At 38.0% G+C, this 24,937-nt stretch overlaps 1 protein-coding gene and 1 long non-coding RNA gene across 7 annotated transcripts in view; one reads left to right on the forward strand and one right to left on the reverse strand.

Annotated features, from left to right (window-relative positions):
* LOC110127108 (uncharacterized) overlaps positions 1-24,937 on the forward strand; it is a 97,179-nt gene that overhangs the window by 17,073 nt on the left and 55,169 nt on the right. For all 5 annotated transcript variants that reach the window (XR_002310641.2, XR_011492858.1, XR_002310639.2 and 2 more), the window contains one exon: positions 952-1,027. This is a non-coding gene — a long non-coding RNA (uncharacterized lncRNA). The remainder of the gene's footprint in view (positions 1-951; positions 1,028-24,937) is intronic.
* LOC110127107 (disintegrin and metalloproteinase domain-containing protein 20-like) lies at positions 1,510-10,939 on the reverse strand. 2 transcript variants are annotated; one of them, XM_020877191.2, is made up of 2 exons: positions 10,878-10,939; positions 1,510-4,087 (listed from the first exon to the last, which is right to left on the reverse strand). In XM_020877191.2, the coding sequence occupies exon 2, from the start codon at positions 3,969-3,971 to the stop codon at positions 1,791-1,793; it is 2,181 nt and encodes a 726-aa protein (XP_020732850.2). In that variant the 5' UTR covers positions 3,972-4,087; positions 10,878-10,939; the 3' UTR covers positions 1,510-1,790. The 2 variants fall into 2 exon arrangements, with proteins under 2 accessions (XP_020732850.2, XP_020732849.2); XM_020877190.2 differs by lacking the exon at positions 10,878-10,939 and adding an exon at positions 9,985-10,148.

The following is a 24,937-nucleotide window of genomic DNA, read 5'->3' on the forward strand; positions in this document are numbered from 1 at the left end:
TTTGCCTACAAGGAAGAGGGTGTTGAAGCAAGTAGGACCCATGAACAGATGGAGGTCCAGTGTATTGATTGTGTAAGCATCTGTGTCTCTGTTCCGATGCAGCCATGATTGCAAGTCCCCTTGGTCTCTCACAGCCGAGAACTGCACCCCTGTCTCTAGCTCTGCCCCTTGCTCCAAAACTGTTGTGGAACTGCTCTGCGGGGTTGGCAGGCGTCTCTATGGACTCTCAGCATGAATAGGGACGTTAGCTGTGGTGGAGACATGGGAAACAATGATTATTATTTAGAGGCCCCTCAATGTCTAACTTGTGAATCTAGCCCTGGCTAGTAACTAAGAGCACTGGGTACTTCTTCCTTCAGCAGATATCCTTTCACTGGACCAGACCTAATGCTTAGATCACATACAGTATCAGCAAGTACTCAGGGGAAAACATAGCTAGCAAGTGTCCAAATTTTCAGAAATTCTTTTTGATGCCTGGTTTTTGTTTTTTTATTCTATGTTGTTGCTTCAGCTCTCTGATGTCCTTAAATTTGGTTCTTAAAATATAGTTGGCATTATCTAGGGTTTTTCTAGAGGAAAGATGGTTGCTATGACTTACATATCCCAAAGAGAATTATAAGCATGTTCTTCACCCATTTTAGAAATAAAAGTTATGAAGTTTGAGTGGCACATATAATTTTCCTCTTTTTTCTGATTTTAAAGTTATTCTAACTTTAAATTATGTCCCCAAGATGGTAAGCACCATAGTGTGAATATTTCAAATCTTCTGATGTCAGACTCCTTTCTGTGTTCCCCGTTATGCCACATACTGTATCACTCAGAGTTCAATCACAAGAGAGGAATGCACACCACGGGGATAGCAATGAGTTATGAAGAAGATGTAGCTGTTACTGCTTGGGCTGGGGCTTGAAGGGAAGAGGCATTATTAATAAACCTACATGTTTTGAATAGGTCCCATGGATCTAAGGCTCACTCTAGGACTCAGATATTTGGTAACTCAAGGACCTGGGACTGAAAACTGAGCAAGGTAAGATGCTTGGTGGCCATGCCAGTATCTCTGAGGCTGAAAAGTAATGTCTACTAAGGAATTACTAATATATAAATATAATGTAATGTACAATTACATATAGATATGAAAACTCAGTATATGTATGTTTGAGTATATAGTAATAAAACACAGACTGAAATTTACCTTCCTGTAAAGAAAGAGCTGTTAAAGAATAGCAGTGAAAAATTCCCCAGGTCTCGTCTGTCCACTCTCCCTCTAGTTGTGTTAGCAGAAATGAATAATAAGAGGACTGGCAAAGAAGAAATGAGATTCGTAGGTTCCCATTCACTGCGTGACAAAGCAGAGTACAAAGGGGAAGGATGTTTAGAGTTAAGAGATAGCAAATTAAAAGTACACATACATACACACTGTGTGAGCTGTGCTTTTGCTCAGGAAACACATGAATAATTTTATGAAAAATTAACCATTAAATTGCTTAAAATAACAAAGTGTTCTGGGAATTAGCATATTTTTACTCATTATTTAATTGATAATATTTATGATCCAGAATAATGAAATATCTCGGGTTTTCTGTCTGTGATTGCTGACACATGCTGTAACATGTCTACTAAACTAAAAACAAAAAAGTGAGAAATTTCAAAGATTTTGAATTTGTTTTTTGAAATCACAAATCTAGGCTTTTCTTTCTAAGATGAAGTTGGAACTTTTCTGCTTTTTCCTCAGGTGAAATCAGAATATTTGGTACTTTTTCCTTAAGTATTGTCTCAACACATTTTCCTTCTTACTGAAGTTCAGCTGGAGAACTTTTTTCTTCTTGCCCAATTAATTCTTTTAGTCTCTTGAACAGCCAAATTAAAAAACAAAATAATATAAAAAACAAAGGAATCAAGCGAAATAGCAGCAGGTACCGGTAGTCTGGCTCTCCACCTCTGCCTGGCGGAGGGCCACTGTCCACGCTGCCTCCAGCACCTTTGACCTTGCAGTGGGGAGGGTCCCACCCGGAGTTGCAGTGGCAGTGATGTCTGTTGTTGCAGACTCCATTCATATTGCATGTCTCAGGCGAACAACCACTTTGGAAACTGGGCATAGACGTACACTTCCTTTCGAGGCACATATGATTCGCGCCACACTCTGTACCATCTTTCACTTCACCAATATCAGGTATGGTCATCCCCAGATGGTAGTCTGTACCCCAGCAGCTGACTCCATTTATTCGAGTCCAGTGCACAGTAGAATGATCTCTCAGGAAGGGGATTTCTGTCACATTCTCACACTGAACCCTCCCACACAGAATATCTGTGATTCCACATTGTACATATGAACTGTTTGTCAGACCACAGTTACCAAAACGGTCACCTCGGGTATTCATTGCCCTGTAGCAATTCTCATTTGCATTCTTGGCCTCTTTGCCAAAAATTTTCCTACACTGTTCATTGCGGTCATTGCATCTCTTTTCATAGCAGTAACCACCGCCTGTGCAGGAGGTCCCATCCTGCATGTACACATCTCCTGGACACTGATAGGATGTCCCATTGCACCACTCTGGAAGATCACATTCATTTTCTTCTTTCCTACACATGGAGCCTGATGGCATGAATGTGCAGTTCTCACAGCAAAGCCCGAAAGCACAAGTAGCCCCAGCTCTCAGAGTGCAGTCTAACTGACAGCAGGGGTCTTTTGCACACATATATGTGGAACCACAGTCACACTCTTCTCCTTCTTCAACCACACTGTTGCCGCAGCGTTTCTGCCTGAAGATATCCTCTGGATTTGGTGAAATGTGCATGCACCTCACTTTTCCAACAACGCCCCAGTATGAAGCATAACTGCAGTTGCTGAATCGAGTTGCCACAGCTTTACTTGGAAACATTATGCATGATTTATCTCCACATTTACATGTTTTATCATCATGTCGCATACCCAGATTGTGACCAATCTCATGTGATACAATATATGCAAACTCTTGCACTTTGTCATTCAGAAAGCTATCAACCCCACAGTTATAAAGTTGATTACATACAGTTCCAACATAGGCTAAGCCAAGATGGCGGCCATAATTTTCTTTTATGAAAACATGTGCAATATCATGTGGTAAGCGGGTATTAAAACTTTTTCTCTTCCATATGCAAAATTCGTTCAAGAGAGTACTTATGTTTGTTGATGGAAGGAGGTTGTCTTTAGACCAGATTTCGATTCCAATCAAAGCCACATTAACATCCAGTGATTGTAAAAATGTATCTATTCCATTGACAACCATGCATACTTCCAACTGCACACTTGAGGTATTACTTTGGTGATGAAGATACCGACCATGGTCTACCAACACTGCCAGTTCAAGGAAACGCCTGTGAGTCCACCAGCCAACATACCCACTTTGCTTCAAAGTATAATTAACACTCTCTTGAAGAAATTTCAGTTGTCGTGCTATTTCTTCATCTGTCAATCCACATCTCTTGGGTGGAAATTCTGTCTCATCTACCATCTTGTATAGCAGATGTTCAAATGAGGTAGAAAGACTTTTGGGCTTGATTTCATAAACAACATTATGTATCTGTAATGTTCCTTGAAAGCCCCCCAAACATGTACTGAGGGCAACCAGGGATTCTGGATCCTCTTCCATGTAACCCTGATAGTAGCAGTCATTCTGTACAAAAGGCTGGTCCTCCATTAGTGCGTGCTGGTCTGTGTAGGTGAACACTGGTAGGTGTTTAGAGAACAAAATCTTCTTGACTTTTATGTGAAGAATGTGTCTCTGGCCTCCAAAACGCAGGCTGTAAGAGAGCCATCCAGGAAGCTTCATGCCACTGCCAGTGTGTGTTATCTTCAAGGGTATCACCACTTCTGGAGGATCGTGATGTTGGGAGTGCTCAATGCAGGATGATCCAGAAAGGAATAGAAACACCCTCACCCAGAGCAGCAGGAGACTGATCCTCACATACACGAGGGTCTCACCCACAGCCATTTATGATGTCATGTGCAGCCAGTGGTGAGAGCAGGCCACATCATGGTGAGCTGGTGGTACACAGCACAAACCTTTGATCTGTCTTCTGTCAGAGTCACCATGTCAGAGCCATAGCACTGAAAAAAAACAAGAGCAGAGACAGATCTGGGAGTTATGAGCAAATTAAGACAGAGGGCGACGAGAAAGGCATGGGTTAAAGTGACTAAAAGTTTGGCTAAAGACATGGCTCATGATACTGCATTGCATTGCTGTCAAGTAAGGTGAGGCAGAGTGAGACTGTAGGTGTCCAAAGCAGTGGTGATTGGCCTAGGGTGACACTTGTTGAACCTTGAGGAAGGACACATAGCGGTTCATTGTTCTGTTCTCTAAATATATGACACTGCGTGGACATGTCTACAGAAATAAGTAAGACAAAAAGGTCTTAATGGAAGGAGGATATATATCTTCTTTTCATTTATAAAAAATAAAGGGAATTTTTATTATCCATATTGACTGGGTATAATGATCACTTTATAGTGATTCTTTTCTATTTTCAATGATAAATTAGTCACATTACTTAGGACAGATTAAAAAAATACATATATCATTATTTTCTCTCATTCATGTAACTAATTATTACCTGTCCTACCTTCTGTTTTCCCTTTTTCTTCTCAGTTCAGTCGCTCAGTTGTGTCCGACTCTTTGTGACCCCATGGACTGCAGCACACCAGGCTTCCCTGTCCATCACCAACTCCCAGAGTTTACTCAAACTCATGTCCATTGAGCCGGTGATGCCATCCAACCATCTCATCCTCTGTCATCCCCTTCTCCTCCCACCTTCAATCTTTCCCAGCATCAGGGTCTTTTCAAATGAGTCAGTTCTTCACATCAGGTGGCCAAAGTATTGGAGTTTCAGCTTCAGCATCAGTCCTTGCAATGAATATTCAGGACTGATTTCCTTTAGGCTGGACTGGTTGGATCTCCTTGCTGTCCAAGGGTCTCTCAAGAGTCTTTTCCAACACCACAGTTCAAAAGCATCAATTCTTCACTGCTCAGCTTTCTTTATAGTCCAACTCTCACATCCATACATGACTACTGGGTAAACCATAGCTTTGACTAGACTGACTTTTGTTGGCAAAGTAATGTCTCTGCTTTTTAATATGCTGTCCGGGTTGGTCATAACTTTTCTCCCAAGGAGCAAGCATCTTTTAATTTCACGGCAGCCATTACTATCTGCAGTGATTTTGGAGCCCCCCAAAATAAATTCTGTCACTGTTTCCACCGTTTCCCCATCTATTTGTCATGAAGCTATGGAACCAGATGCCGTGATCTTAGTTTTCTGAGTGTTGAGATTTAAGCCAACATTTTCATTCTTCTCTTTCACTTTGATCAAGGGGCTCTTTACTTCTTCTTTGCTTTCTGCCATAAATGTGGTGTCATCTGCATATCTGAGGTAATTGATATTTCTCTCAGCAATCTTGATTCCAGATTGTGCTTCATCCAGTCCAGCATTTCTCATGATGTACTCTGCATGTAAGTTAAATAAGCAAGGTGACAATATACAGCCTTGACTTACTCCTTTCCCTATTTGGAACCAATCTGTTGTTCCATGTCCAGTTCTAACTGTTGCTTCTTGACCTGCATACAGATTTCTCAGGAGGCAGGTCAGGTGGTCTGGTGTTACCATCTTTTGAAGAATTTTCCACAGTTTGTTGTGATCCAAACAGTCAAAGGCTTTGGCATACTCAGTAAAGTAGAAGTATATGTTTTTTTTTTTAAACTCTCTTGCTTTTTAGATGATCCATTGGGTGTTGGCAATTTGATCTCTGGTTCCCCTGCCTTTTCTAAATCCAGTTTGAACATCTGGAAGTTCATGGTTCATGTACTGTTGAAGCCTGGCTTGGAGAATTTTGAGCATTACTTTGCTAGCATGTGAGATGAGTGCAATTGTGCAGCAGTTTGATTCTTTGGCATTACCTTTCTTTGGGATTGGAATGAAAACTGACCTTTTCCAGTCCTGTGACCACTGCGTAGTCTTCCAAATTTGCTGGCATATTGAGTGCAGCACTTTCATAGCATCATCTTTTAGGATTTGAAAGAACTCAATTGGAATTCCATCACCTCCACTAGCTTTGTTCATAGTGATGCTTCCTAAGGCCCAGTTGACTTCGCATTCTGGGATTTCTGGCTCTAGGTGAATGATCACACCATTGTGATTATCTGGGTCATGAAGATCTTTTTTTGTATAGTTCTTCTGTGTATTCTTGCCACCTCTTCTTAATATATTCTGCTTTTTCTTTTAATTCTGTCCAACTCTAAGGATCAAAGAATCAATTGTCTTACACATAGAGTAGTGGGGTCACTCAATAATAGGCAGTTTTATATTTGGGATGGGAGGACCATGGATTGTGACGGGTGTTGTTCAGTTATTTATTTATTTTTTTAGGAAAAAAGTTAAGGTAGTTTTATTCCATATTTTCAAAAGATCTCTGCAAAGTTTATGCCATTTTGGAATTTTTCTGTAAAATTCTGAAATAAATATTTTCATCAAGCATACAGACTTTATTTATTAGAAGATGGCCCCTTCAACCAGGAGTGCTGTATTGACTGTACTAAGGTTTAGCTAGTTGAAGGATATTGGATGCACATAAGCCTGGTTCAGACCCCAAGTCTCTCACCTACTCCTTGCTTGGCCCTGGGTAACTTACTATGCTTTTTTGTGTCTCAGATATGTTTGTATTTGATTATTCTCTTAAGAAGGACAACATGTTTAAATCATCTGGAAATATAAAATTGAAGGAAATCCAATTTTCTGAGAAAGTAAGAGTTAGAGATGGGATCACAGTGGCCTTATCTACAAAGTTCACTTCTCCAGATTAAACCAGTTGTGAATCAAAAATATGTAGGAAAAAAAATCCAGAAAGTTCTGAAAAGCAAAACTTGAGCTGCACACTGACAGATATTTATGTAACATTTGCATCCTATCTAAAACTTTCTACATAACATTTACTTCATATTAGTTTAAGTAACCTGGAGATGATTTGAAGTATATGGGAAGATGTTCATAGTAGCTTATATGCAAACACTACACCATTTTACATAAGGTCATGAGCATTTGTGGATTTTGGTATCCATAGGGGATTTTAAAACCACTCCCCCATGTATAATAAGGGACAACCATATACTGAAGGCCAAGTAAATGCAGAAATGCAAGGAAAATCAGTCAGTCACTAAAAGAGGGAGGAAAGTGTTGGGGCAGGTATTATTTTCTACAAGGGCAAAGGCATCTAATTTCCCTAATTTTTAGGATTACAAGGCAACCAACTCCCAAGTTCAACCTTCCTATGTACAAATTTTATGAAAAGAATGTAGCCTACATGAAGAATACCTATGCATAAAGTTTTAGAGGAATGACACAAATGTATTATCACATATTTGTAAAAATGAGGAAACTGGTACTCGCACGATGCCTGTCTGCCAACTCTGATGTTACATTCTTCCGTGAATAACATATTAATAAACCACATAATCTGCTGGCATTGTTCTACACACTTAGGAGACATAAAAGAACTAAATAAGCCTAAATAATCTGATGGTCTTGAGTACAAATTTAGACAGAGTGGTTGAGGCAAAGATACAGTAGGTATTTGTAACATTGCATTCACCATTTTACATATAAAATGTCCATTTTAATTTATCTAATGAATATCCAACAGTCTTCGTCAAATCATTAAAGTACACAGACTGCCTGAAGTAATGATATCAAGAACAGCTGGACAAACTGGAAAAACAGAAGTTGAAGTCACCTTTGAGGGCTGTAGAACACCCTGACCAAATACAGAGTTCATAGTAGGTCTTATAGTAATGCTAATTGTCTGATTCAGGACCTGCCATATCTTGGACCATGTGCCCATTTCTGCTCAATTTTTTTAAAAAACCTTGATTCTACATTTGATGTCTTTTCTCTAGAATCAGTTTTCTTTTTCTCTTGGAATTTTATTTTCATTAAAAGAAACAGAAACCTCCTCCCTCCTCACACTTCTATCCTTATTCCTACCCAGTTCTATTAAACCTATCTGTCAACAATGTGAAGTCAGCAAAAAAGAAGATTTTTGTGTTCAGAATTCCTGTATGATACATGCATTAGTGTTCTGGTTGCAATTTGCTTGGATTACTTAAGCCACTTTCAATCCTCTAAACCAGTAGCTGTCTCATTGCACTTTTTCACTCTTACACCAACTAACTCTCAATCAATCCTATGGAAATGTCAGAGTTTGGATATCTGTCTGATTTACTGATTTATTAGTCACTCAGTTGTGTCTGACCCTTTGCAACCACTTGGACTGTAGCCCACCTGTCCCTGGGGATTCTCCAGACCAGAATACTGGAATGGGTTGTGATTTCCTCCTCCAGGGGATCTTCCCAATCCAGGGATCAAACCCAGGTCTCCTGCATTGCAGGCAGATTCTTTACTGTGTAATTTTAGCCATATTTTCGTTTAAGCAAGCATGTGGACAACCCACACAACACTCAGGTTATTTTAGCCCTGCAACTCTTTTTCACCTCTGACGTTATTTTATTAGCACCCATGACTGTATTGAGGCTTATATAAAAAATTAATTGTAAATATTACTCAGTGTATTTATTTGCTCTTCAATCTTTCTAATTTTCTCCAAATTTTGGGTTTTTTTTTTCATTTTACTTTTAATTTTCATTTTACTTTTAATTTTCATGGTTACCTCTAGGCTCCATCACTTTCAACCACTGTCACCTAAAATCCTCAACTCAAACTAAATTAACCCTTTTTGCTTACTTTCCTTATTCCTACAACAATCTGTCAACACTGCTGAAAAATAGAGTGCTAGTGGGGGAATGGGTCAAAGGAGGAAACTACCAATTGGGATGATATAGTCTGACACTTTAGACTAAAGAATGAAGTAAAAAAAATATTTCAACTCTTTATGCTTGCAATAATTTGAGCTTTGTTTTTCACATTCTTCACTTTCTGATTCTAAATTCCTTCATCAATACAAAGGGCTTCCAGCTGAAAGCTCCATTTTCTTTGTGTTCTCAAGTTGTAGCTATTACATTTCAAAACTGTTAGTTTTGACTGTAATTCCAATAATTCTGCATTTTGTGGTGTTTAATACAGGATCTGGTATGATACTTTGTGTTTGCTTTATTGTTGCAAATTCTTGGTGGGAGACTTGTTTCAGGCCAAACACTATCCGCACCATTAAAGTGACCTGAGTTCCTAGGGTACTTGGATAGTTTTCTAGTACTAAATGGGAGGAATATTTCACAAAATCTTAAGAACCCAGGAGAAGAAAGCATGGTCACTAAATGAAATTTTCAAGGCTGGTATCTCTAAAAGGTAAGTATAATCCTAATATGCTGGTTTATTCTCCATGTCTCTCTTGGTATATAGTTTAGAATTGTTCTGGAGTATGAATTACTGTGATTAAAAAATAAAGTATTCATGAATAACAGAATACTGTCGAGCATGAACTTAAGCAGCATGATATCATCAGAATTTATTCCTAATATCTCATCTTACAAGCTGGTAACAGGAGAACAAACTCCAAAGAATATTTAAGCAATACTATGTTTCCCCCCATTACATTATTTATACAGTGAGTACAGAGGCCACACCTTCTGAGAGAATATAACATTATCATTAATGACGCACTGAGGTGTACAGTGGTACAGAGCCTGCCAAGTAGACTGTTGTATATAATTTTTCATAAATTCTTTTTGTCTCCTCACAGCTTGATCAAATTCATCTATCTTTTGTACCCCAATTACCACAACCCTTTTCACTTTCATATATAGCTTAATTCACTGTTATCCAGAATATGAATAACATAGTTTTGTGGCTCTCAACCAAACAAACCAGAGCAAAATATGAAATAATCAGTGCCATAGTTCCCTCTCACGATCTAAATACTTGGTAAGACTCGTGTGTGTGTGTTTTCAGACACACATAAACACTGGTGCTACTTTCCTATACAGTCAAATTCTTTGCATGACTTACCAGATGAATTAGTAATTCCCGTGGTCTTTTCTAGCTATAGCCATGTCCATAAAGTGTGTAATGCTTATTTCTATGGACAGAGTTTTTTTTCAGACCTCATATGACAAAGAGAAATCTAAACCTCTTTCTGTTTTGTCTCTAATTTGATTGAATTCTAGATCTAGTTGCTCAGCAACAAGAGTCTCCTAGTTCTACAGATGGTGACAACTGGCTAAAGCCCATTGTCACTGTGGCTCCAACATCTCTTTCAAACTTTAATTCTAATTACTCTTCAGTATGAATAAATTGGTATGTATTCCTGACTCTCAACCACTGAGCTCCAAACATACATTATAAGCACTTTAGTTTCAATAATTTGATCATTCCCCTACTTCTTTTTAGGTCACTGAATAACTCAGAGACACTTCATGTGTGCACATAATTAATCTCTTATGGAAACATTGTTATTAAAAAGGCAAGCTAAATTTAGAAGAAGAAAGAGTTGAGTAAGGGAGCAATGTGGGAATAAATTTGACAGGCAAATTTACTAACTGGAAGTTAAAACTTGATGTCATAAATTAATGGTAAATAGCAGATTGGCTGGAGTAAACCAGGGAAGCAAGATTACTTATTGATAATCCTTGTGATTTTATGCCTGGTACCCAGAGAATGTTGTTGGCAAGTCTACAAGTTTGGAGTCTGCTGGTTTCTTTCTGTTACCTTTCCACGTTAGGATGACGATAGCTGTACTATTTCCAATACTGGAAAATTTCACTTTCTCTCTGGCTTTCATCACAGCTACTTTTAAAAATGGCCAAATGGGCTGTGACTTTGTTCATCTCTCTATTATTTTACTAGGGCTGCTCTAACAAAGATGGCAAAATGAATGATATAACAGAAATTTATTGCCTTACAATTCTGGAGACAAGAAGTTCAGTATTAGTAAATACCAGTCCAATATCAGTATCAATAGAATCACCAGGTTCTATTCCTTCTGAAGGCACTAGGGAAGGATCTATCCTACCCTTCTCTCATAGGTTCTGGAATTTCCGTGCCTTGAGGCTGCATAATTTAGTTTTCGTATGATGCTCTCTCCTGGTCCAAAATTATTTCTTTAACTAGGAAACCAGTCATATATTCAGTCTGTCAGCTTACAACTATTCATCATATTCTCTTATAAGTCTTTGTATATCTGTGGAATCTATTGTTATTTCTCCTCTTTCCTTTTTTAAATTATGAAAATATGATAACACATTTACAGGAGACTTGGAAATGCAGAACAAAATTACATATAATTCCACTATATATTACAATTATTTTGTAAGTAGATAAATTAAGATTTATTAGTTGGAGTTTTGATATCAAACTCTCAAAAATTAATAGAGTGAATATACAGAAAGGTAGAAGGATATAGTAGACATCAATAGCACCATGAACCAATTCAACATAATTAAGATTTATACAATTTTCACACAACAGTAGGATACACACTCTATTCAAGTTCCCCCCATAGATTATAAACTAGGAGACATTGGATCTTATTCAGGGACAAAAAACAAGGTGTAAAAAGTTCATGGTCTAAAGGTGTTGAAATCATATAGAGTTTGTTCTCTTATCATGAAATTATGTTAGAAATCAATATCAAAGGATATTTGAAAATAACCCACATATTTTCAAGTGCAATGTGACATTTACTAAGAGAGATCTTTGACTTAGCCATTGAAAGCCTCAATAAAGTTAGAAGACTGAAAAAATAGAAAGTGATAGCAAAGAAGAAAGCATTTAAATGAGAAATTTATATAAAAATGAGAAATTAATATCAAAGGTACTTAAAATACCCCATGTATTTGGGAATTAAATGTCCACCTTTAAATAATAAGTGCACTTAAGAAGCCATAACAAGGAAAATCAGAAAATATTTCTAGCAGAATAAAAATGAAAGAACTATGGATGGAGGAGGTTTGTAACATTGTACAGGAGGTGGTGAACAAAACCATTTCAAAGAAAAAGAAATGCACGAAGGCACAATGGCTGTCTGAGGAGGCCTTATGAATAACCGAGAAAAGAAGAGAAGCGAAAGGCAAAGGAGATACAACCAGCTGAATGCAGAGTTCCAGAGAATAACAAGGGTAGATAAGAATACCTTCTTAAGTGAAGAATGCAAAGAAATAGAGGAAAGCAATAGAATGAGAAAGACTAGAATTCTCTTCAAGAAAATTGGAGATACCAAGGGAACATTTCATGCAAAGATGGGCTCAATAAAGGACAGAAATGGCAAGGACCTAGCAGAAGCAGAAAAAATTAAGAAGAGGTGGTAAGAATACACTGCTGCTGCTGCTGCTAAGTTGCTTCAGTCGTGTCCGACTCTGTGCAACCCCCTGGGCGGCAGCCCACCAGGCTCCGCCGCCCCTGGGATTCTCCTGGTAAGAACACACAGAACTACACAAAAAGGTCTAAATGATCGGGATAACCATGATAGTGTGGCTACTTACCTAGAGAGCCAGACATCCTGGAGTGTGAAGTCAAGTGAACCTTAGGAAATATTACTATGAATAAAGCTGGTGGAAGTAACAGAATTCCAGCTGAGTTATTTAAAATCCTAAAAGATGATGCTGTGAAAGTGCTGCACTCAATATATCAGCAAATTTGGAAAACTCAGCAGTGGCCACAGGACTGGAAAAGGTCAGTTTTCATTCCAGTCCCAAAGAAAGGCAATGCCAAAGAAGGCTCAAACTACTGCACAATTGCACTCTCACAATAGCAAGGTATTGCTCAAAATCCTTCAAGCTAGGCTTCAAAAATATGGGGACTGAGAACTTTCAGATGTACAAATTGGATTCAGAAAAGGCAGAGGAACCAGAGATCAAATTGCTAACATCTGTTGGATCGTAGAAAAAGCAAGAGAATTTTAGAAAAACATCTGCTTCATTGACTATGCTAAAACCTTTGACTATGTGGATCACAGCAAACTGTGGAAAATTCTTCAAGAGATGGGAATAACAGAACACCTTATCTGTCTCCCAAGAAACCTGTATGCAGGTCAAGAAGAAACAGTTCGAACCCTACAGGGACCAACTCTCTCCTAGCCTGTAGAATTTCTGCTGAGAATCAGCTGATAACCCTGTGGTAGTTTCTTTGTAGGTTACTACCCTTTTTTCCCTGGCTGCCTTTAAATATTTTTCTTTGTCATTGACGTCGACAACTTTTAATCTGAGGTGACTTTGCCATTGATTATAGCAGTTTTTAATGTAGTATTTCTTGAAGAAGGTCTTTTCGCATTGAGGTAATTAGCTGTTTTCCTATCGTCACAGACCTGTATATCCAGTTCCTTCCTCAGGATTAGGAAATTCTCAGTTTTTACTTCTTCAATCTCTCTGCTTTCTTCTCCCTGACTTCTCCTTACATACTAATGTTGCCCTTCTTGAGAGAGTTTGATTGTTCTCATAGAATTTCTTCATGTTTTTTAGATCTTAATTCTCTCTACTCTCTGTATAATTTCTAGATTTCTATCTTTTAGCTCGTTATTCTTTCTTTCATATGGTCTGTGCTATTTCTAATGTTTTCTAATGCATTCTTTATTTTAAAAAGTTTGTTTACTTATTTATGGTCTTCACTGGGTTGTCACTGCTGCGTGTAGGCGTCCTCTAGTTGCAGGGAGCAGGGGCTCTTCTCTAGTTGCAGTGCCTGAATTGTCACTGAAGTGGCTTCTCTTGTGAGGCACAGGCTCTAGGGTGCATGGGCTGCTGTAGTTGTGGCATATGGGCTTATTCGCTCCACTGCATGTGGTATCCTCTTAGACCAGAGTTTGAACCCATGTCCCTGCATTGGCAGGCTCTTAATCACTGGACCACCAGGGAAGGCCTCTAATGCATTCTTCATCTCATTTATTGAATTCTTCAGTTCCCAAATTTCTGTTTAGTTCTCTTTTATAGTTTGAGTCTCTTTAGTAAAGTATTCCTTCTGTTCAGTAATTTTATCCTTGAACAAAATTTCTGAGTTTTCTTGTAGCTCTATGATTTTTTTTTTTTTTTTTGGTGACAGCTACTTTGAATTCTCTCTCAGATTGCAGTAATCCATGAGTTTAAGCTTAAGTTTGGTTTCTGGAGAATTGTCATTTTCTTTCTGTGACACTGTGTTACGCAGGTTCTTCATGGTGCTTGATGAGTTGTTCTTCTGCCAGCACATGTGAAGTAGTGAACAATGTTCTTCTAAAGGAAATCTTTTTTTTTTTAAACTTGCTGATACTGAGTCAACAGATTAGTAATTAGATGCCTTTTTGTTTTCTAATCGGTGGTGCTATTGAAGAATTGAAGAACTGATGCTTTTGAACTGTGGTGTTGGAGAAGACTCTTGAGAGTCCCTTGGACTGCAAGGAGATCCAACCAGTCTATCCTAAAGGAAATCAGTCCTGAGTATTCATTGCAAGGACTGATGCTGAAACTGAAACTCCAATACTTTGGCCACCTGATGTGAAGAACTGACTCATTTGAAAAGACCCTGAGGCTGGGAAAGGCTGAAAGCAGGAGGAGAAGGGGATGACAGAGGATGAGATAGTTGAATGGCATCATCGACTCAATAGATGTGAGTCTGAGTAAACTCTGGGAGTTGGTGACGGACAGGGAGGCCTGGCGTATTGCAGTCCATGGGGTCATAAAGAGTCAGACACAACTGAGTGACTGAACTGAACTGAACTGTGCTATATAGTACAAGCTTTTACTTTCTCTTAGCTGTGCTGCCTCTGGTTGTATTTCAGAATTGGCGTGTTTTCCCCTTGACGGGAGGGGCAGAGCTGCAGGCTCCAGCATCCCCACTGTCAGCTTCCCCTTGGCTGCAGGCACCAGCCTGGCTGCACGTGGGTGTGGCGTGTGTGGCTTGCCCTGGGGCTACTCAGCTGGCTGGGACTGTAGGCTCAGCCACCACTCTGGGGGGCTGCGGTTATAAGCACCACTCCCATTGTTCTGTGCTTCCAGCTCCTTCATGTGGTCCAGGTCACCTACCTTTAGATACACGACCTGTCGGATTTTCTCATAATGGGATGCGGGGGGCAGAGGTGCCTTTGTTGAGTTATGGATATTTTATTGCTTGTAGACAGAAGAGGAAAGACCAAGGGAACATCTCATGCCACCAAGATACTGACATCACTCCTGTATTTTCTTCATTTTGATGTAATTATAAGTGGCATTACTTCTTAATTTCTGTTTCTGATAGCTCATTATTACTGTATAGAAATACAACAGATTTCTCTATCTTAATTTTGTATTCTGCAAATTTATTCAATTCATTAGTCCTCATAGTTTTTTGATGGAGTCCTTAGGGTTTCCTGTGTATAGTATCATATTACCTGTAAACGGTGATGGTTTACTTCTTCCTTTCTGATTTGGATGTCTTTTATTTCTTTGTCTTGCCTATTTTCTCTGGCTAGGACTTCCAATACTATGTTGAATAAAAGCAATGAGTGTGGGCATGCTTGTCTTGTTTCTGATCTTAGAAGAAAAACTTTCAGCTATTCATTATTGAGTGTGATTTTAGCTGTAACTTTGTCAAAAATGGCCTTTAATATGTTGAGGTACATTCCTCCTATACCCACTTTGTTGAGAGATTTTATCATAAATCAACATTGAATTTTATCAATAAAATTTTATAAGTGCTTTTCTCACAACTTTTGAGAGGATGATATGATTTTTAAACTTTGTTTTGTTAATCTGGTATATCACACTGAGTGATTTGCAGATATTGAATCATACTTACATCCCTGTAATAAACTCCACTTTAATCTTGGTGTATGAGTCTTTTCACGTATTGTTGAATTTTGCCTGCTAATGTTTGTTTGTTTGTTGGCCTCACCACACGGCATATGGGATCCTAGTTCCTGAACGAGGGACTGAACCTTTGCCCCCTTCAGTGGGCATTCAGAGTCCCAGCTGCTGGACCATCAGGAAAGTCCCACTTGCTAATACTTGGATGAGTAATTTTGCATCAATGACATCAAAGATATTGGAAATTTATATATATAGTAAGTTTATTATATATTATACATAATATATCTTATATATTATATCTATATAAACAGTCTCCTGAATTGCAGGCAGATTCTTTACCAATTGAGATGTATATATATATATATATATATATATATATATATATAGTACTGCGTTTGGTTTTGTTATCAGGATAGTATCAGTCTTGTGGAATGAGTTTGAAAATCTTTCTCTTCAGTTTTTTGGAATAGTTTGAGAAGTAGAGGTATTAACGCTTCCTAAAACGTTTGATGGAATTCACCTGTGCAATTATTAATATCTAGTCCTGGACTTTTGTTTGTTGGGATTGTTTTGATTACTGATTCATTTTAGTTACTTGTATTTGGTCTATTTTTGTTTCCTATTTCTTCCTGGTTCAGTTTTGGAGTTTTGTGTGTTTCTAGAAATTTATCTGTTTTTCCTAGGTTTTCCAATCTGTTGATGTATAACTGTTTGCAGCAGTCTCTTATGATCATTTTATTTCTGTGGTATCAGTTATAACATCTCTTCATTTCTGATTTTATTTGAGCCCTTTATCTTTTTTCTTTATGAGTCTGGATAGAGATTTGTCAATTTTGTTTATCTTTTCAGACAAAGGGCCAGCTCTTAAACCAGTTTCATTAATATTTTGTTTTTTAGTGTCTATTTCTTTTATTTCTGCTTTGATTTTGATTATTTCCTTCCTTCTCCTAAATTTGTGCTTTATTTTTAAATTTGTTTAAATCTAATGTTTGATTGTTTACTTGCGATTTTTCTTATTCTTTTGAGGTAGGTCAATATCGCTACAAACTTTCTCTTTAGAACTGCTTTTGCTGCGTCCCGTTGATTTTTAGAAGATTGGATTTCCATTTTTATTTGTCTCAGGTATTTTTTATTTGGGTGCCCTAGGTGGGGTGGGTGCCACCTTGGGAGGTGTCCAGACCTAGGTAAGGTTACCTGCCTTGGAAAATAAGAGCTGCTTTGGAGGCACCTCGACTAGCCTGGACTGTCTGCTGTGTGGGGCTGAGCAGGAGTTTGTTTAGAGGCGGTGCCGGTTCCAACCGAGGCCACCCACCGGAAATGGCGGGATAGGAGCCTCTTTGGCCACACACTGTATGTGTCTGTGTGGACGCTGCTTTGGAGAGGTGGTGGTCAGGGCAGGGAAGTCTACGGTGGAACACCCGGGTAGAGGGAGCAGAGCTAGTAAGGTAGATGATGAACGCCAAAAGCGGTGCCCACCAGTGCCAGGTCATAATAGCTGTTTCTTGATCTCATGTTGAAGTTCCTGTATATTCCTAACAAGCCCCCCTTGTCTCCTGACCACACTCTATTTTCCTGTCTCTCTCTCTTTTTATTTACCAGTATTTATTGTTGTGGTTACTTAGTAGCTAAATTGTGTCCGACTCTGTTGCAGTCCCGTGGACTGTAGCCTGTTAGGCACCTCTGTCCATGGGATTTTTCCAGGCAAGCATACTGGAGTGGGTTGCCATTTGCTTCTCCAAGGGATCTTCCCAAGTAGTTACAATATGCCAGACAGCATCCCTTCTTCACAAGACCCTTGTGATAATTAGATATTACTGTTATAGAGTGCCTGGTGTATTGTAGGTACACAAAAATGACATTAATATTATTGATTTTTAAAAATTTGCTTTACTTCTGAGGTGACCTGTGTTCAGTTGGCCCATGAATGGTGGATTAGAGTATCTTTCTGGCCAGGAGTTGATGCTGCCTAATGTTAGCTCTAGCAGATATGACAGGAACCACAATTACTTCTAGAAACAACAGTAAATACAACCAATTATTCCCATTTCTTGGCTCAAGAAGCACTATCTTTGTATAATAATAACCCTGCATGAGGACTAGGACAATCTCTGTGAAATTTAACTCCTGAGGTTGAGAGGCAAAATATTCACACAGGTAAAATCTCCTAAAGGATTGGTTCAGTCTTTGTTGGTCAGTATTCACACAAATATCTTGTCTCTCTTCTGTGAATTCAGGAACAAGGGAAGGTATTTCTTGTAGCTTGAACTTTATCCCTGTGACCACACTCTGTTTCAGTATGATATCTTCAAGGTCCTGGCATACCAGGACTTCCAGGTTTATGTTTTCATGCCTGATCTTTCACTTAATCTCTGGGGTCATTTTGGCTGAATATCTCACATCTCTTTTTAAATATTTGTTAGATGAAAAATAGAAAACACCCTAGTAAGTTAGAAAAATGAAGATGTCTCTCAAAAGATGAATGGATAAATACTATGTGGAGTATACGTACAACAGAAAATATTCAGACTTTAAAAGGAATAAAATTCTGACACATGCTACACGGGTAAACTGAAGTGAAATAGTTGCCCTTGCCTGAGGAGACAGATCCAAAAAATAATGCTAAAGCTGTGTCAAAGAGTGTACTGCCTATGTTTCTTCTAGATGTTTTATAGTTTCAGGTCTTATATTTAAGTCTCTAATCCATGTTGAGTTTATTTTTATTTATGATGTGATAAAGTAGTCCACGTTTTTTCTTTTGCATATAACTTTCCAGTCTCCCCAACACCATTTATTGAAGGGGCTGTCTTTCCCCCATTGTATCACCTCCTTTGTCATGGATTAATTGCCTATATAAGTGTAGATTCTTTTCTGGGCTCTATATTCTGTTTCATTGATCTGTCTATCTGCTTTTGTGCCAGTACTATACTGTTTTGATTACCATAGTTTTGAGTATAGTTTAAAGTCATGGAGTGTGATAACGCCTGTTTTGTCCTTTTTTATGGTGGTTTTTGCTGTTTGGGATCATTAATATTTTCATACAGATTTTAGAATTATTTATGTGAAAAATTCCATTCATATTTTGATAGGGATTACATTTAATCTCTAGATTGCTTTGGCATGTATCATCATTTTAGCAATTTTAACTATTCCTTTTCTTAAAGTTCTTGTGAAAGTAATGGTTTGTATTTCTTATGTTTTTAAAGATTTCACTGAAAAAGTTATTTGACTATTTTTCTGAAATGCTAATTAAACCTCTTTAATATATTTATTTCTAATGCTGATTTGGTAGTTTGACTTGTACAATAAACTTGTCTATCTAAATTGTCAAGTTTTCATTTTTTCATTATACGTGTTCATTGTGATGTCCTGTTCCTATTTATATTCATGGTAACCTGTGCTTTTTCTTTATTTTCTTCATAAGTTTTGATATTTTAAGTTCATTTAATGAACCAGATTTTCTGCTTGCTGATTTTCTCCATGTGCATTTGTTTTAATTTCATTGATTCCTTCTCTTGGTTTCTTATGGCTTTCTAATTGCCTTAAATCTAAAGCATTATTTTTCTAACTTCATGACATATAAAGTTAAATCAATGCATCTTCAGTCTTTTCCTCTTTTTTTTTCAACGTATGTATATAAGCCTGTGAAAGTGAAAGTTGCTCAGTCGTGTCTGACTCTTTGTGACCCCATGGACGATACAGTCCATGGAATTCTCCAGGCCAGAATACTGGAGAGGGTAGCTTTTCCCTTCTCCAGGGAATCTTCCCAACCCAGGAATCAAACTGGGGTCTCTTGCATCGGCAGATTCTTTAGCAGCTGAGCTATATAATACTGTACATCTCCCATAAAACACTGCTTTAGTTGAATACTATGTAATTTACATATATTGTAGTTATTTGGATTTCAATTCAAATTATTCCTTAATTTGTTTTAATTCCTTCTTGACATATAATTATTTGGAAATAGTTTATTTCCAGTTGTGATATTGTGATTTATGATAAGACATGTATATTTAAGCTTAATCCCTATTTCTGTCACAGAGCTACAAAAAACCTTGGAATTTTTTAAGGGTTGAGAGGAATAAAGTTGCCCTTTATTTCGTTAACGAGGTGACTTTCCGAAACCACCCACAGAAAGATACTGGCCGCCTGTAGAGCAAACCTTGTAATTACAGGGTAGGAATTTCAATCTCCCTTGCCTCTTACCTCCATGGAAGGGAAAGGGACTGGGGTTTGAGTTCAATCATCAATAACTAATAATTTAACGAATCATGTCTAAGTAATGAAGCCTCCATACAACTCCATAAGGGTGAAGTTCAAAGAGCTTCTGGGTTGCTGAACACATAGAGATGCAGAGAGAGAGGTGCGCTTGGAGAGGGCATGGAAGCCTTTCACCCTTCACCTGTATCTTGCCCTACGCATTTCTTCCATCTGTCTGTTTCTAGTTATATCTTTTGATCATACGCTGGTAATTTAGTAAGTGAAATTTTTATCCAAGTTCTGTGAGCTGTTCTGACAAATTAACTGATCTCAAAGAAGTGGTCATTGGAACGTCCAACATATATATAGCTGGCTGGTCAGAAACACATGTTACAGCCTAGACTTATGCTTGGAATCTGAAGGAGGGGAGAGCAATCATGTAGGACTAAGCCCTTAATCTCTGGGATCTGACACTATCTCCAAGTAGGAGATATTAAAATTGAGTTGAATTGTAGAACACCCAACTGGCCCAGGAGAATTTTTTGGTGGTGTAAGAAACTCCCCACCCCCATATACACATTGAAGTTGGGTGCAGAATGTTAGTTGAAGTCAGATGTGGGATTAGAGTCAGAACTGTTCCAGACAGTTGGAGTTTTTCTGGTTATATTTAAAGCTATTGACTTCCAGCTTAATTATATAATGTTTAGAGAAAATATACTTTTTAAAATTAAAACCATGTGAAATTTGTTGAGACTTTCTCTTTGGCCCATCATAAGATTGACCTTGATAATAGTTCATATGTAGATGAATCAAAGTGAATTTAGCCATGTTTGGTTAAATTATATCAAGTTTTATAACAATTACATCAAGTTTGTTAATTACATATTGAAAATCTCCTGATCTTTATATACCTATTTTATCAAGTCTATGTTTGTGTACCTTTGTGTGCTTTCTCAGTCATCTCAGTTGTGTTCAACTCTTTTCTGACCCCATGGACTGTAGTTCACCAGGCTCCTCTGTCAATGGGATTCTCCAATCAAGAGTACTGGAGTGCATAGCCATGTTCCCCTTCAGGGAATCTTCTGGACACAGGGATCAAATCCATCTCTCCTGCATCTCCTGCATTGCAGATGGATTGTTCACTGCTAAGCTACTGGGGATGCCCTTGTATAACTTTGTATATCTATTATATCAAGTTTGTTAATTATGTATTGAAAATCTCCTGGGCCTGCAGGCTTTATCTTCTACGATTTCTGTTACTATTGAGAGAACTGGTTGAAAAGTGTTCCTATTGGTGATTGTAGATTTGCTTATTTCTGTACTTCCCTGTCTTTATTAGTGGATGCATACACATTTAAGATTGTCATATCTTCCTGTTGATTTGCCTTTTATCATCACAAAAGCTTGCCCTTTCTTTATCATAATGCTTTATGCCTTAAAGTTTTTGTCATCAGGTATTAAAAGAATTGCTGTTGTTGTTTAGTCACTAAGTCATGTCCGACTCTTTTGCAACCCCAAGGACCGTAGCCCACCAGTCTCCTCTGTCCATGGGATTTCTCATGCAAGAATAATGGAGTGGGTTGCCATTTCCTTTGCCAGGGGATCTTCCTGACCCAGGGATTAAACCTGCGTCTCCTGCTTGGCAGGTGGATCTGTACCAGTGAGCACCTGGGAAGCCTTTTAAAATGATTATACTAATTTAATTTGGTTAACATGTGCATGGCATTTTTTTAAAAGTTTTACACTCTATGTCTTTGCTTTTAAATTGTTTCTAATAAACTGCATAATGCTAGATGTTATACTTTATTCACTCTGAAATATGTCAATCTTCTACTTGGTTGGTGTAGTGGTTTACTGTCTAAGTCATGTCTGACTCTTTGTGACCCCATGGACTGTAGCTCGCAGCTCCTCTGTCCATGGGATTTCCCAGGCAAGAATACTGGAGTGGGTTGCCATTTCCTTCTCCATTTCTACTTGGTTAATGTGATCCATTTTACACAGATCTTATATCTACCAGTCATATACTTTTTATTCCACATGTCTGCATTATGCTTGTTTTCCCCTCACTTGCCTGTATTTGTATAAACAAATGCCATTCATTATGCCTCTTGTTACTTCAATGAATTTCTTAAGTGTGTAATCCTATTGTTTGAATGATTAACCTAGATTTGCAACATGCACCTGCAACATCATATAGTATAATCCACATATTAAGTTACCTCTTCCAAGTACTGCTAGAAGCTTAGACCTTTTATCTCTATTTACATACCTCCCAACTTTTGTGACGAACATATTTGCACCTATCTGAACATTGAAGTTTCTTTCTGGTATCATGTTTCTTCTGACTGGAAAAACAAAAAACCCCAAAGTGGTATTTCTTTGAGTGCTAGCCTGCTGGCAATGATTTGTTTTCCAAAGGAAAGTTTTGTTCTTCATTATTGAACAGTATATTCACAAACAAAAGAATTCTAGTTTAGTAGCTTCCCAGGTAGCTCAGTGGTAAAGAATCTGCCTGCCAATGTAGGAGACACTGGAGACGCGGGTTCAATCCCTGGGTCGGGAAGATCCCTTGGAGGAGGAAATGGCAGGCCACTCCAGTATTCTTGCCAGGAGAATTTCATGGACAGAGGAGCTTGGTGGGCTACAGTCCATACGGTCGCAGAGGATCAGATATGACTGGATGACAGCACAACAGCACACACAACTGCAATTTTCTGAGTAAATATGTTATTTCAGTGTCTTCTGCACTCAGTCATTTTTGTTGGAGTTAATCATCTATTTTATTGTTATTTATTTTAAGATATGGATATTTTATCTCTGGCTGCTCTTCAGATTTCTCAGTGTCTCTTGTTCAACAGTTTTATTATGATATGGTTAGGTGTGTATTTCCATGTGCTTGTTTTGCTTGAAGTTCATCATTTTTCTTAAAGCAGTAGGTTAATATGTTTTCATACTTTGGGGCAATTCTCCTTCATTATATGTTTTTTATTACTCCAATTCTTTTTCCTCAAATGATACTCCTTTTTAATGTTTTCAGATGTATTTATATGTTTCACATATCATTTCTGCATTTTAATGCTTTTTTCTATGTTGTTAGTCACTGATTTATTTTTTATAGTTAACTAATTTAGGTAATTTTCCAGTGCAGTCTATGATTCAAACTGTCCACTGATTTTCTGAATTTAGATATTTTATTTTTAAGCTCTAGAATATGTATGTAACAAGTCTGCATAGATGCCAATTTTCTGGCGAAATGAATCTACCCTCTTTCTGTTCATTTTTCTTCATTTCTCTGAAATAGTAGTCATAGGTATTTTTGTTCATTTTGCCTTTTCCACTCTTTGGATCATCCTTTAGCTGGTTTCTATCTTCTTTTTTACTCTTTGTTGTTGTTTTCCCTTTATTATTGACCTTAATTTCTTCCTTTTATATATGTAATAATGCTTTGTTGTATGCTAGGAGGAGGGCATGGCAAGCCACTCCAGTATTCTTGCCTGGAGAATTCCATGGCCTAGAGTGTTGCAAAGAGGCAGACACAACTGAGTGACTTTCACTTCACTTCACACATGTTCTATATATGAGGAGCCATAGGAGTTCAGAGTAGACGTACCTTCAACTTGAAAAGTTTATATCTTTTCTTTGTTTGGAAGATAGGCTGAATGACTGATAATACAACAGAGAATTGACTTTGGTCAGAAATAAGTGTAGTTTTGGAAAGACATATATACCTTACTATACTTTCTACTGGGAACCTATAAGCCTGTATTTTCTCAGCCGCAAAACCAATGGGTGACTATGTTCTAATACTCAAATCTTCAAAACTAAATCCTCTAGCTTATACTTCAAGCTCCTTCAAAATCAGCCAAATGTTTTAAAGGGAAGACCTTACATGTTCTTGAGTCAAACTCCCTTCCACTAGGTCTTTTCTCCCTAACTACAATAGACTGTAGATAACTCTGTCCTTAAAGACTTCAACCTATTGCCCAGCAAATGAATCTAAACTCAGCAAAAGTGGTGTGGGAAAAACTGATTTTGAATTTAATGCCCTTAAGTGCCTAATTTATCAATCTGGTGTATTCTACACACCAAGAATTTTTCAGGTTTCTTTTTCTTCAACAGAGGAATTACAACTGGGTAGGCCAAACTTGATCATTAATTGATATTCAAAACCATCATGTTACAGGGAACATTTATATTACAGGGAACATTTATGTTCCAGGGGAAAAAGTACTGACAGTTCAAATTGTTTTCTCTTCCTTGTAATTTTTGAATCTTCTACTCTTCATTTCCTCCACAGTTCTATGATTTTTCAAAATATATGTCATTTTCAGATATGTACTTGGCATTGTACAGCTGTTATTTTCAGAAAACTTGTTTGTCTACAGAGACTTACCTAAAATGGAAAGTATCTATCTTACCCCATTTTACAATCAAAGAAACTCAGAAATTTAGAGACAACTGTTACCAGTTGTCTGGTAACAGTTACCAGACAAAAATTACCATTCTGTAATTTTAAAAATTTTGTTGGAAACTTGCAGTAGATTTCAGTAATTTCCCCAAAATAGTTAAGGGCAGTGGTGAAGAAAAACTCAAGCAAACAAACAAAAAAAATGGATATTTCTTCAGTCCCTCTTTCTTCATTATACCAAGATGAGTTCAGTTCAGTTCAGTTCATTCACTCAGTTGTGTCTGACTCTTTGTGACCCCATGAACCGCAGCACTCCAGGCCTCCCTGTCCATCACCAACTCCCGGAGTCTACCCAAACCCTTGTCCATTGAGTTGGTGATGCCATCCAACCATCTCATCCTCTGTCGTCCCCTTCTCCTCTTGCCCTCAATCTTTTCCAGCATCAGGGTCTTTTCAAATGAGTCAGCTCTTTGCATCAGGTGGCCAAAGTATTGGAGTTTCAGCTTCAACATCAGTCCTTCCAATGAACACCCAGGACTGATCCCCTTTAGGATGGACTGGTTGGATCTCCTTGCAGTCCAAGGGACTCTCAAGAGTCTTCTCCAACACC

The sequence above is a fragment of the Odocoileus virginianus genome, chromosome 18 (assembly GCF_023699985.2).
Source record: "Odocoileus virginianus isolate 20LAN1187 ecotype Illinois chromosome 18, Ovbor_1.2, whole genome shotgun sequence".
NCBI lineage: Eukaryota > Metazoa > Chordata > Mammalia > Artiodactyla > Cervidae > Odocoileus > Odocoileus virginianus.